The 14865-nt window shown below is 48.2% G+C and overlaps 1 protein-coding gene across 3 annotated transcripts in view; it reads right to left on the minus strand.

Annotated features, from left to right (window-relative positions):
* The window catches only part of DAB2IP (DAB2 interacting protein), a 127123-nt gene that overhangs the window by 81359 nt on the left and 30899 nt on the right, over window positions 1-14865 (minus strand). For all 3 annotated transcript variants that reach the window (XM_059865451.1, XM_059865450.1, XM_059865452.1), the window contains exon 3: window positions 14140-14258. In XM_059865451.1, coding sequence (XP_059721434.1) covers window positions 14140-14258 — 119 coding nt within the window. The remainder of the gene's footprint in view (window positions 1-14139; window positions 14259-14865) is intronic.

Below are 14865 nucleotides of genomic sequence, written 5' to 3' on the forward strand. Positions count from 1 at the left end.
GTGTCTGAAGCCAAAGGGCTCTTTTGTGCTTGGTGAGAGAATAAGCCTGTCCCACTGGAGAGTGTCATTTGCCCTCTCGATGTCTGTGCCACACAAAAAAAGGATTCCACCTTCCTCCCTTTGCTGAATTTCCCACATTAACATCCTGGGTGTGTTCAGCAGAGCCAAAGCAAAGCCAGCCAGCCACGCATCTGAGTTTGCTTTCCCCCTGCTCCCCCAGAACAACTCATTTAACAGCAGCACAGCAATTAGAAAATCGATATTCCATTCAGACATGACTGTTTTGGCTGCAGCATTGCTCAAGGAACTTCTCTGGCAGCCTCATCCTTGCCTGGACAGAGGACAAGGCAGGAAGGACACTCTGGTGTTGGGAGATCTGATTGATTTGAGATGATTTCTCTTAAAGCCCACACGGTATTTGCAGACTGTTTCAGGTACAGGCAGTGTGGAGATGACATTCTCCTAATAAGCAGCTCTGTGCCAGGAGTGTGCATATAAATACAGCTGCAGAGAAATGCAAGCTTGCTTTCTTGTTTAATATCACACCACCCACCTGAATAAAACAGAACCTGACACATGTCATAAGGGATTACTGGAAGAATGCAAGGCCCTTAGGCACCAGAGCCCCATTTGTATTCCAGCCGTATTAACCAAAAATAAAATAAATAAGTAACAATCACATCTTTGCCATGAAAGGATTTTCCAGCCATTCAAGCACTTACTACGATGCTGCTACACATTCCCGTGCTGGAAGTGCAAGGGCAGCAAAGGGGAGGGAAACAGAGACAAAGCAAAGAGCAGAAATCACAACAGAGAAATTAGTGAGATTTGCTGCTTTGGAGTTCATGCTGGAAGGCTCAGCCTGGCCCAGCTCAGCCCAGCCCAGCCCAGCTCATCCTGGTCCAGCCCTGCTGTGTTCCCTGAATTCTATAATTAGTATCAGTGATTATTCCAGCAGGATTCAGAACCCTGCCCATCTGCAGAGTGCAGGGTGGGAGCAGCCTGCTTTGTTTTCATTTATTTAAAATAAGAACCGTAATTGCCAATTGTTGTGGTGGAAAACCACTCCCTTATGGAGACAGGCACATGGAGAGCACTGTGTGGGCTCCACCTTTCCCAGCCACTAGGGAGAGTGGGAAAGCACCGATTCCCCAAACTCTGAGCAAACCCACCCACCTTCCCCAGAAAAGTGAAAATCAGATCTATGGTTACTAAATTAAGGAGCAGGAACTCCTTCTGCAGGGAACACGAGCGCTGAAAGCCGTCCAACGCGGGCTCCATCCCACATAGCAGTCCCTGTTTGTTTGCCTGTGTGTGCTGTTGTGTAAGCCATAATTATGCAATCTCACAGTTTAGCACTGAGGACATTCCCAGCTTGTTCCAGCTCGGCAGCAGCAGCTCATGGCCATAAATGAAAAAGCCAGACTTTTCCCACAAATCTACTGACATGGAATAATGTGACCTCTTGTAGCACGGAAAAGGGCAGAGCAAAGATGAGCTCTGGGAAAAGGGGGCACTGCTGGCCAAAATTACCAGCAGTGGATTTCCAGTTAATGCAAAATGAAGCCAGCCGTGGCAGGGACATGTGGAACCTTTAAACTGATTCTGATGAGGTTTCTCTAAATTGGATGCCCTGACACAGCAAAGTGGGAGATCTGTGACCTCAGGAGCAGCACAACAAACAGCTACCCAGAGAGACACTGCACTGGGAGAAAACATTTCCCAGTGCACTTTCTGATGGAAATGGTAGATAAAATCCCTGGACAAAACAGCCCATCCTCAGTCATCACCACAAACTGCTGCATTTCATGACTTTTTCTGGGTCATTAGTCACCCAAGTAATTTTTCAACAAAAACCAAATATTTCTCAGTTGACTTTTTTCAGGCAAAATGAGTCTGATTTTGAAGATTCACAAATAGCTGTAAATAATGGTCAGATGCCAGGAACAGCTGTAATCACTGTTTCAAGCTATTTTATCTCCAGAAGCATCCAATGGGTTTTGAAGATCTCTTTATGTTATCTCAATTTTAGAGTTGAACACAGTTAGGAGGAGTCACTTCCTCCAATGCACTGTACTGACACCCAAGCGTTGTTCTTTATGTCCCAAACACCAGGAGCACAAATCAAATTGAATCCTGTGCTCTTTATGCACTGACATTTATAGAAAGAAAAACGTGTCAGAGGAAGAAAAGTGTCCACAGAAGCACTCAGGGCTGAGTGATGCCTTCTCAGCTTATCAGGGACAGGGTGGTGGTTTCACCACGTCACAGGCAGGAAATCCAAGTGCCAAGATGCAGGTGATAGAGCACAGGAGCTCTGGGAGCTCTGACACTGCTCCAGCCCGGGGCTCACTGCAGCACTGAGAATGCCCAAGTAGGGTAATGGGCTGGGAGACATCAGGGGCTGTGGAATTATCACAGGATCCCAGACTGGGTTGGGTTGGGAGGGACCTGAAAGCTCATCCAGTGCCACCCCTGCCATGGCAGGGACACCTTCCACTGTCCCAGCTTGCTCCAAGCCCCATCCAGCCTGGCCTTGGACACTTCCAGAGATCCAGGGCACCCTGTGCTGGGGTGTGCCCACCCTCACAGGGAAGGATTCCCTCCCAATACTCCACCTAACACTGTGCTCTGTCAGCCATTCCCCCTTGTTCTATCACTTGTAAAAAATCCCTCTCTTAAATGTTTAAGGGAACTTGATATTTCCAAAACCTTTAGACTTAAAATTGGACTGGTGGAATTATTTAGGTCAAGTCATGCTTTGCATGTTAATTTGAAAAAATAATCAAATCTAATGTGAGTTTCAGAACACCAATGCCAGGACAGCCAGCCCAGGAAATTATTGATGAGCTTTCAGAGAGGACTGAAGCAATTAAGAGTCACTTCTGGTTGCCTGAGAGCAGCTTGGTGACCTGAGTCCAGCTGTGAGGCAGAGAGAGGAGATCCCTGAGCTGTCCTTCAGGGCCACATTCACACACAGGATGGTTTTTTCCCATTTCTACAAGTTGTTATTGGAAAATGCCACTATTCATTGCTGAGGTTCCCAGGATGCAGCAGCTCTCATTACACCTAAGCCCTCTCAGCACAAAGTAGCCAGAGATAACCTGGATGTCTTTGCTGCAGCTGCTGTTCCAGAGGCTGCACTCCCATTCCGTGGGGGGATTCCCATCATTATTGGCTCTGGTATTTTATATCTCATTGCTCTGTGTAATGCTGACTCCAGATCCCTTTATTTGAACAAAAGGATGTGTTCCTCTGACACCAGCAGGCATCAGGAGTCTCAGGGAAGGGAAGGGATGCTGGAGGAAAGGCAGCAGCTCATGATGTGCCTGGGCTGAGGGCATGGAGCCCTGGAGCCTCTGGCCCCGTGGGAGCCCTGGAGCCTCTGGCCCCGTGGGAGCCCTGGAGCCTCTGGCCCCGTGGGAGCCCTGGAGCCTCTGGCCCTGGGGGAGCCCTGGAGCCTCTGGCCCTGGGGGAGCCCTGGAGCCTCTGTCCCTGGAGGAGCCCTGGAGCCTCTGGCCCTGGGGGAGCCCTGGAGCCTCTGGCCCTGGGGGAGCCCTGGAGCCTCTGGCCCTGGGGGAGCCCTGGAGCCTCTGGCCCTGGGGGAGCCCTGGAGTCTCTGGCCCTGGGGGAGCCCTGGAGCCTCTGGCCCTGGGGGAGCCCTGGAGCCTCTGGCCCTGTTGCTCACACATGCCCAGAACACACTTGCCAGTGCTTTCAAGGTGTAGAAAAGATTTTCTTCCAACAACATAATACTGTACATCAGCAAACACAATGAGTAGGGAATGGCTCAAAGTGATAAAAACCATGGAAAGCAATTCAAGTTTAGCTGGAAAAGACAAGGAGACACAAATAACACATGGTAGAATCAGGAATGAATTGCCTGCTTCTATTTACTGTCTTTTCTAAAATGGCCAATGAATAGGTAAGAGAGAGGAAAGATAACTGACTGTATTAGATTAAAAACTCTCAGTGCTATAAATTATGTATCAGTGTCTGTCTGTGGCACTCATTGATACAAGATGTAATTGAGACCAAAAACTTCACACCACTCAAACAGGGTTATTGTTATTTTTTAAGACAATGGAACCTTTTCTGCCATTCAGAAGAGAGAACAAATCTCCCAAGGCAGGGAATAGCAGGGAGCTGGCCCTGGCTCATGGGCCACCCCTTGGACATGCTGGAGTCCCCGTGTCCCTCCCTCCCTGCTGTCAGTGTGCACCTGAGGGTGTGTGGAGGCTCTGCTGCCATGTGAGAGGTTGGGACTGCCATTAATAAAGTGAGGGACAGCCTCAACATGAGTGACTTTATCTAACAAGGGTGAGACACCCCATTCAGAGAGAGCTGCAGCTATAAAGGCATCAAGGCAAACTTCTCTCAAGTGTGTGTCAGAGCAGGTACAAGAGGGCCGTGATAATGAAAAAAAAAGACAAATAATTCTCTGCCCTTTTCTTGCAGGCTTCACTCAAGGACTGAACTGCTCTATGAATACATATCACAGAGCTGCCAGCAGACCTGGGAGGCAGCAGTGTTATACAAAGATCATAAGCCACGCTTAAGAGATGAGAGTTTAAAAAGAATCCAATGCTGCAGTCAGCTGATGATTTTTCCTATCTTATATCTTCTGTTAGAACATGTTTAAACAGAATCAAAATTATTACCTGCTCTGTAGGGCTCAAATGCCCGTGTAAATGAAGCTGGAGTAACTAGTTAGAGGAAGAAGGATTGAGGAGATTAATGTGAGCTACACTCACTTCCCTAGATGGCTCAGAGAGCTTATAACAGAACTGGGATGCTGGAAAGCAATTAAAAGAACTAACTTAAATAAATCTCTAGTGCTGAAGGTTTGCCAGCATATACCTCTAAATTCTCCTCTGATGCAACCAGGCCCCTTCCTCCAGGGATGTTCTAACAAGCTCTCAGACATCAGGATAATTATTGCAAAGTGTGACCCAGACTGTGGTTACTGGTATAATCAAAAAACCCCTCGAGGTTTCTAAATTAGACACAGTCTCCCTGGTGGAGCACAGTTCCCAACTCTTGGTAACTCCTGTCATGACTCAACTTCCAATGCCACTGGCTGTGAGTGGGACAGCCCTGGTGGGCTGGGGGTGACCTTGGGGCTGCTCACCCTGACAGGTTCTCCTTCTCTCAGAGAGGATTCCTGGCAAGGAGCACACTCCAGGACTGGCAAGGGAAGACAAGAGATAAGGGCTCACAGAACCACAGAACGTCCTGAGCTGGAAGAGACCCACAAGGATCATCCAGTCCAAACCCTGGCCCTGCACAGACACCCCAACAATCCCACCCTGTGTGTGAGAGCGGTGTCCAAACACTCCTGGAGCTCTGGCAGCCTTGGGGCTGTGCTCATTCCCTGGGGAGTCTTTTCAGTGCCCCACCACCCTCTGGGGGAAGAACCTTTCCTGAAATGCAGCCTAAATCTCCCCTGGCAGAGCTTTGTGCCATTCCCTCAGGATGGAGAGAGACAAAATCTAAATGCTGTTATTGTGAGGGGAGGATATGGCTGGTGAAGTCCCTGCTCCAGGAGACCAGGCACTGCTGTTCCCTCACACCATTTCCTAAGCAAAACATGTTCCCCTGATATTTCAACTTCTCAAACTGAGTATTTGATCCCTTGGGGAAGCTTAAGGACTGCAGTGGATTTGCTGGTTTCTGGTGCACGGGGAACTTCCACTGCTGGGATGTAAATCCTTGCTTGGTGCTAACATGCAATCTCCAATTTAAGCAAACAGGGAGCAAGGGAAGGAATGAAATACTAATTGCAATCCAAATTGCTCCCTCTTCCATCCACCCCCTGCCAGCCCTGCTCCCTAATCCATAAGGTCTGAGTGATGATCAGTGAGTAATTAATTCAGGGGAGCTGGAGAGGTTCCTGCAGAGCCTCTGTGGATGAATATCCTGTTCAGGGACAGCACTGGAGCCTCGGGGTGCCCAGTGCCCTGAAAGGCACCCCCTGTGTCACTCACTGATTGCACCTCGTTGGACAAGCCCTGGCTCACCCACATGGCCACTGCACAAACAGCTCCCACTGCCACCTTCCCTGGGAGCACTGGGGAAAGGCAGGAGATGCCACGACCCAGGGGAGCCACGGACACTGCCAGGTCATGACAGAAACCATTCACATCCTGGTGGCACTTGGCCTTGCTGTGTGCCCAAGGGGATTATGCCCAGGCAGAGGATAAACACCAGACTCCAGGATGAGCAACAACAGCCCTGGGCCTTTCATTCCAATCCTCAGAGCCAGGCATTGGTAAAAACTCTGCTCTCACCAAAAGAATTTAACATAGAAATCCTTCTCTCTCTCTCTCTCCCTGGATTGCCATCATCTAAAGTGCTACTATATAGCAACAAACACATCCCTAATGGAACAAATCTCCCCACACAGCCAGGACAGCAAAATATTAATAATTCAAGGTACATAGAGCTGAGTTATGGAAATCATTTGGGATCTGCTGCAGGCCTGCTCTGCACAGGGATTCCTGCAGAGAGGCAGCACTGGGGGCTGGGATGGGCACATGGGAAATCCCCCCTGGACAGGGGGCAGCTTAATCCCAGAGGCATCTGTAAATGTGAGCAAAGGGCACAGCCTGATGGAATAGCTCTGGCTTTCTAATTCCTACTGCATTTCCATCCTTTGGAATGAGGGAATGCCAACCTCCTGCACATTATCAATCACACACAAGGCACGCCACAGCCCTTTCTCATATAATTACTTATATAACACACGTGGATTAAAGCTAAATTCAGAATTCTGGCTTTAGTTCAAATCAGTTCAGTATTTTAAAACAAATTACATTTTAATTCCAGCTAAAACGCATTGGTTTAACTCAATTAAAATCAGTTTTTGCTTTTTTTCATCACACCAGACCTGAATTGTGTGGAAGAGAGCCTGAGACATTCTGTAGCTGTACTGAAGATCTGGATTGTAAACACTGCCAACCAGATAAGCATCATGATATCACTACCATAAGTGAACAAACTACTTCAAATCTCACTAATAACCATTTCAGAGGCTCTATAGCCCAAGGTTTTATTAAAGAACATGGTAAGGAGGAAGTATATTTTTTTCTCAATCTGGTTTTTCCTTCCCTCTGAGCTGATGGATGAACTTGACAGAGTTATCTGGTACTCACAAGTCCTGAGCATCATTACAGGCAGGGCTCTGTACAAGTCAGAGCCAGCAGTGAGCTCCAGCTCCAGCTGCTGCCTCCAGCTACAATCAGTGGATTTCAGGGCCTGAGCACTGCAATAAGAGCTGGGATAACAAGGAACACACGTCAAACACCGGCGTCTCCCAGCTCTGAACAAAGGCTTGGAACCCTTCCCCACCTCACTTCCATGCTCACTTGCAACTCTTTATCCCTCACACAGATTTTCCAGTCGAGGTCTTGCAAGGTTTCAATAAAGAGCAGAGCGGAAGTTGGTTTGAGAAGTTTTTTAAAAACATTCCTTCCTTTCTTCCAAGAGAGGAAACCATTTATTGCCAAAACTAATTGCCACTAGAAATGACAGAGTAGAGGACAGCAAAGTGTGAGCCAACATGCAATGGATCTCTCCTAGGAGATGGGAAATTCCAAGGAAGATGGAAATTGGAGGCAGATGCCAACTGGACATCCCTCCCCCAGGCCCACACAGCACCAGGGCAGAAACTGAGAGTACAGTGACATCCCATTAAACACAGCTGCACACCCCAGAAACAGGGAAAGTCCCTGCTCTGCCATCTTCCCACTTCTCTGCAGCTACTGGAGCTGGTTCAGTGCCCCAACCAAACAGAAAACCACCCCTTAAATAATAATTTCCCACTGAATCCACTTGCCCTTCCCAAGATCATGTGATGGGAAGAGGAACATGTGGGGAGGGGGCAGTGGGCTGGGGAGAGCAGGACTGCTCCTCTCAGTGTAAGAGTGATGGTTTCATCAGGAACAGTTTTCACGGCATGCCAGAATCACAGAACCCCAGCCTGCTTTGGGTTGGAAGGGACCCTAAAGCTCATCTCATTCCACCCCCTTCCACAGACCAGGTTGCTCAGGGCTGTGGGAGGTGTCCCTGCCCACGGCAGGGGGATGTTTTAAGCCTGGGATAGAAGTATCTCAGTATCTATTGTAAACAGATGATAATTAGAAAAGCAGAGAAGAGTCTAGAAGGAATAGAAAGCATCCTCTGGTAGAAAAGCTGCAGTGATGGCATTTTCTTTCTCTTTTTTTCCTTTGAGGTTATTGACATGAAGAGTAATGCTAATGTAATTGCACTGAAATTCATGCACATGAAAACCTCACCAGGGCAAAGCCAGAATAAATGGTCTGTTTGGAAACAAAATGTTGATGCAATGGAGTAGCAGGATCTGTCTTCCACCTGAAGAATATCACGGCAGCACGGGCCACAGCTCAGTGGAACTGTCACCCTGGCTCAGTCTGTGCTCGAGGGACACGAGCAGAGCTCTCTGCTTGTACCCCTGAGGTGTGCACTGCTGCAGCACATCCCAGCTGCCAGGCAGTGGCCACATGAGTCAATAAAGTGTATTCAGGCTGGGAGAGCAGCAAAATGAAAGCAAGCATCCTTGTATCCATTAATCAACCTGATCCTCGGCCGCGCAGACAATGGCTCGCGATTGTCGGCATTTCCCAAACATCCCTCATGTGCTAACCATCTGCAGCTGGAATACAATGCTTTGATTACAAATGTCAAAAAGATAGAGCAGAAAATTAACTTCTCCTTATTTAGTAGGTTTGCAGAAATGTGGCTTCACGCTACACTAATTCAGTGCCCTCGGTATGAAAACTCCCCATTAGGATGTCTCGTCAAATTAGAGCCGACGATCCAACGATGTCATCTCCCTCCTCACACAACGCTCTATTTTGTAATTAAGCAGGACAGGGAAACAATGGCCTTGCGTATAGAGAAAAGGTCAGGGATGCAAAACATATTTTTGCAAGCTAATTGTAAGATGCATGAAGCCAATTATCCCAGCAGTGCTGCATATGCCGGAGCAGGAAGGATTTTCTAATTCTGCTCCGTGACTCCGAGCGGAGTCAACGCGCCGGCTGCACCCCGTGGGGCACGGGGCTGTCAGGAAGCAGCGAGTGCAGAACTGGGAAAAAGGCTGTGAAAATCCTGCCATGATTCTATGAGAATCATTCCAGCCTCTTAGCCCTTCCCCTGATGTTTATTATGACTTGAAGAATTACCAGGAGCTAATACAGCCTTTACTGAAAGCTTTAGGCATGACCCCCTGTTCAATTAGGAAGCTGGTTTGGATACGCAGAATAAAGGAAAGTGTTTCTGTATCCTTTGAGAATGGGAATGCATCTACCTCAGGCAGCTTCTGATACAAGTCCACAGGTATCTGCAAAAGTCAAATTAACAGGAGGAACAGTTGGGACTTTGCTGCTGCCTTGGGAGAAGCTGAAAGGCCCCACATTGCTTTCAGCCCATCTCTGTTCCTCTTGGAGTTATTATGATTCTTTCAATGCCTTCCAGAAAAGCCCTTTCAAAATGCCCTCTTCCCATTAACAACATTCTCCTTTTTAAAATGTCTAAACTTCCTGATACCATGAGAAGAAGATGAGGAACATCACAGTTTATGGAGAGAAATGGTGATTTTTTCCTGCATCTCTCCTTCAAAGCAGTTCTCTCTGATTTTACTCCAGACTCTTAACACAGCCACTAATTAGAGATCAGTAATTAACTTTCTTGTTCAGGAAATATTTTGCAAAGGAACCCCATTAAAAGGCTGATTTGTTAATTCCAGGACAAAGCAGCCTTGGTATAAATGCAGGTACTGCATGAGGCCAGTCTGAATTCTGAGACAGACCTTGAATCTTGATTTTTCTGCTGAAATCTGTTCCCTGATGTGGGGGGAGTGGGGACAGGCACCACCCCCAGCATGAATGACATGGAGTGTCACACGAGGGACTTCTGGATGTGCCTAGCTGTGCAAGATGTTTTATTCTGCATTTCAGTCCCTGCTGATGGGGCTGGATGGTTCCCCCCCACAAACTGCAGAGTGTTTCCTCAGTATCTTCATTACACTCAAAACCAGAGCCCGGCTGTCTGTAGCTGTCAGTGCCACCCTGCTGGGGGTTCCCTCTGGTGCAGGTTTCCCTACTCAGCCAGCTTCCCTGGATAATACCATTTAAGCAGAAGCCAGAAGAGGCAGCAGCTCTCCAGCACTTGTTCACACAGATCTGAAAGCCCTCAGTGGTTCTGGGGTCTGCCAGTGTCCTACTTCTGCAGGATGAGTCATTCCTCTTTCCCATTCCAGAGGAAATTGAGCAACTTCACCCTTCACCATGCAGCTCACCAGTGTGTGAGTTTCATCCTGCCTAAAAATATTTGGCATATCAAGTTTGTTGGGAATAAACAAATTAGATCTCCAAGAACTCCCAAACTAAGTTTGCTGCAGGAGCAGCATCAGCTCCTGGTGCACCAAAAGAAGCTTTGTGCACATGGAAAACTCCTACAACAGACAGCATGGGCACTAGAGTAGAAACTAAACGTGTTGCAGTACGACTTGTATAATTCCTCTTCTCTCTGGGGGTTAGAAGCCAAAATTTTGGATGGGCTAAAGACAAAAGGGAGTGTAAAGAGGAAGTCTCAGTAGTGCAAGTTGCTGCTGTTATTATTGCAGGGCTGTACCCCTTCCAAGGCTGAGGCTCATTTAACAATCAACCATATGCTCAGGCTTTTGTAGTGCCAATAAAAGCTTAAATAGAATGTTATCTCCTGGAATTATAAAAAACAAAACCAAAAACCTTGCAAAATAATCACAAATGTTGGTACTCCAGAGTAGCATTAACTGGATTCTAGGTGCACTGAGGAAAGGTGTCTCCAGCAATGATCAGTTCAGGGATTCCATCAGAACACAGAGTTACCCAGAGTACCCATTTTTCACCAAATCAAGACAATCTGAATGCACTTGTCCACACAGTGTTACTGTGGCCCTGCCCTCTCAGTGCTGGTATAAAATCACCTTTGCCACTACCAGAAAATCATCAGCAACACATCCCCACCAATAATTAACTACTGCAGCAGAACAACCTTCTCTCCCTTCTCTGGCTCTACGTCCTGTGCTCCATGGCCAACCCAGAAATTTTCTCCATCACAAATTTTGTAGGAGAAATGTGGGTCCAATTAAGAAAAATCCATCTGCCAAATGCTTGATTTGTGGCTGATTCCAGAGGACACTACAAAGCCAAGCATTCAGCACTCCACGATAAAAACTTAGTGAGCTGCTGTAATAAATCAGGAGGCAGGAGACATTGTTAGCAAAAAGCCACTTCTTGGAACCCTTTTTAGCTCTAACAAGCAATATAACCAGCCAGCAAATTGAAAGAACACTCATTCCACAATTCTCCTTTAGATCCCATATTTACATATTCTGATTGTACCATATTAATGCACCTCTCATACAGAAGGTGAGTTACACTTGCTGTGATTTTGCTTCTTTTACTGTCAGTAATGGAATTACTGTTACTGTAACAGGAAGAAAACCAGTATGCACCAGACTGGCAAAATTTGGCCAAATCCATCCCTGTGAACCCCACAGTAATTTAGTGAAATGTATTTGTTTACGTTCTCTACCCCACACACAAACCCCATCCGTGTCATTATCTGCCTGAACATGCATGTGCACAGTTCATGTATTTCAAATATTCATCTGCAGGATAAACAGGACATGTAAGGAAGGGAGAAAAAAAAGGAACTAAGAGACAGGAACAGTCCCAATTTAGATACAAAGAAGCCAAGTTACAGAAGCATTTACGATCCACTGTAGCTCAGTATTTCAACCTGGAGTGTTTTGACTGAATTTACTGCACTATTCATTTTGCTGTGGCATTCCCACAGAAATTGGCCCACGCTCCAGAGCAGAGCACTGTTGTAATGGTGACTTCCAGAGCGGAGGAGTGGTTCCTGAACAATCAGCTTCCATACAAGATGGAGTCAAGAATCAAATATTTAAGAGGCGAATATTCCAATACCAAATGCTTCTCTGAAACAGTTCTTGGATTACAAGCAAGAAAAGCACAGCAGCTAATGCATGAGAATGATCTGAGAGGCTTGAGCTCTTTCATATACATTGTGCACATACAATGGGACGGGAATGTTCAGAAAGATAAAATTATCTTCTGTAACCAAAGCCTCGCTGCATGACTGAGAGGCCCAGCTGCTGCTTTGCTTTCACCTCTCTGAGAGCAACAGTCCCTAAGGCCAAGCTCTCCTGCAGAGGACTCCTGCTCACCTGACAGATCTGACACTGCCACGGCAGCGAGGGACTAAGAGCCTGCTGTCAAAAGCCTCTGAGTCCCAGTGTCCTGCAGCTCAGGGATGTCTGTGTATCACAGAGGAAGTGCATTTCTGAGAGATGCCTGCCTAACAGAAGGTCTAGTCTCGGGCATGAGAGGCATAATTCATTTTCAGTTTCTCATACTCATATAAGCAAATCCTTGGTTATTCGAGGCTGCCAAGTGCCACCTCTCCTCTAATCCACCCTTTAAGCTCTTCACTGCAAATGCACTCCAGGATTCCCCGAGCCTCTTTAAGGAGAACTTGCAGGACATCTGGGTCTCGGGAAGCCCAGCCAGCTCCCAGGCTGCTGTGCTGGGAGGGCAGGGAAATTACAAGCCTTAATTTGGGAAAATGACTCTGGCTGCAAGGCTGGCCAGAACAGTTAATTCCCATGTCCTATCCTGCCAAGTCACAGAACAAAACAAAACTCATTCAGGTAGAAGGGAAACCTTGCCTAATCTGCCTGTTCTTGGAGCAGTCAGCAGCACCGTGGGCTCGCTCCCGGCCACCCGGCTCCGCTCGCTTCCCTCTGGAACACAGTGCCCTACTTCGAGCGTTTGGGCAAACTGCAGCACAGGAATCAAACCAACTCTGGCTGCCCAGCTAGTAACCCCTGAAATCTCACTCGGCACTAACCAGCACAACCACTTCACCTGCAGAATCCAGAAGGGAAAAGCTTAGGAGGCTGCAATAGCTCAGGTAAGGAAAAATCCAGACTGTCAATTGTTTGTGAGCTTCAAAAGCTCATGGCCCCTCCAATGAATAAATACAGCTAAAACAAAGTAAGTTGTCATTGCTTTTCAAAGTGAAGCATTTACTCAATGGGTTCTCAAGTACCATCCTGGTGTATCAAACTGCTCTGCTCTGAACTGGTTACATCAGGGTATGTCCAGCCTAGAGGAATTTTCAGACAGACTTTTCCTAGCCCTTCAATATTTCTGTCAGTCCCCAAAATTATTTGTCTAAGGTTGAAAGATCTTCCTTTTGGAGGCAAACCACTGGTTTGTGGTTGGTAAAGGAATCTGTCTTCCCCAAACATGACCTTGATCCACATGTGAATTTACACATGAATTTACCTTGAACGGTGCCTGTCTCATGCTCACACTAACATAATCTACACAGACATAAATACACACAAATCCACTAAAGAGCTGTTCTACTTTCTAACCAGCTGAAGAATCTCAAAGATCTCATTTCTCTTCTATTTTACTCGCAGTTTCCTCCAATACTGGCCATCCCACGTGAAATTCTTTATCAGATCCATCTGCACATTCCCTGCAACACATCCCTCCTGGGCTGAGCTCCTGTCATGGCTCGGGCAGGAGCAGCAGCTCCGGCCACACGCCGAGGCTCCATCTCCGTGTAATGACGGCAGCCAAGGCGGGATGGAATCGGATGTGTGTGAGGGGGAGACAGGGATTTGGGGAGATTATGGCTGTTATTGTTCCACGGTATTGTTCCTACCGTGTGTAACCCAGTTGTGATCGGTGCAGTCCAGTGCGGGAGCATCCCTCCCCTCCCTCCCTCACCTGCATCAGTCGGCTCTGGCTGCTGCATCTCTGTGCCATTTATTCGCCGGTGCCTCAATTTAGGATTTATTGGGGAAAAGAAAGCAGAGCAGTCAGGCTTCTCTGCGCCTGGAATTTAACCTGAAAAGGGAGGGCTTGCACCGTACCCTCAACAACAAATTAAAACTACCCCTCCTGCAATTAACGAAGTCTACTTCTATCGGAGATGCAGCCCTTGCTCTCAATAAGATAAGCAAGATCTTAACAGAGCTGGAAAAATCAATATCCTGCTGTCTCCCACACCCTCCGCGAAACGTCCCCTTACCTTTCATGGTCCACACTCCTGAAGCCAGGTAAAATGTGCCGGAAGCTGCTGTTCCTATCGAGCTTCGGTTGGCTCTTTGTCCTTTTGATGGAGCCTTTAAGCCGACGGCTGAGGAACCCCTGTGGGGTGAGACAAGAATACTAAATTACAAGGCAAAGGGAGCGGGGAGCGGGAGCGGAGCCGCCCGTGCAGCCGGGCACAGCGTCCTCGGCAGCTCCCGCATGAGCGGCGCTGGCAGCGCCTGGCGTCAGCCAACATCTGCTCCCGGCGCTCCCAGGCCGGGGCTGCGGCGCGCCAGACTCCCCGAAGCCTCCGTTGCCCTGGCAACCATCAGCTCCCATAAAAACCCCGTCTGAAAGACAAGACTGGCACATCGCAGCTCTGACGGGAGCAGGGGCTGGCCGCGGGTCCGGCCGCCCCAGCCCAGACGCCACCCACGCCGGGCCGGCGGCACACGGGCAGGGCGAGCTCCGTTACCTGCTCGGAACCCCCCGGATCCGCGGCCATGGCCGGCACAGCCGGGCTCAGCTGCTGCGGTGACACGGATGGAGCTCCATAAAGCCCGTCCTAACACCGCCTGTGGGCTCGGGGTACAGGCACCACCTTCGAGAAGAGCGAGACCCCGGCTCGCTCCTTCTCCGCCGAGCCTCCTCCCTCACGGAACATAAGTCACGGCTCCTGGAGAGCTCCACAGCAGAGCCAGCACCAAACGTTTTAATAGCAAAG

This window comes from Haemorhous mexicanus, chromosome 21, assembly GCF_027477595.1.
Source record: "Haemorhous mexicanus isolate bHaeMex1 chromosome 21, bHaeMex1.pri, whole genome shotgun sequence".
NCBI lineage: Eukaryota > Metazoa > Chordata > Aves > Passeriformes > Fringillidae > Haemorhous > Haemorhous mexicanus.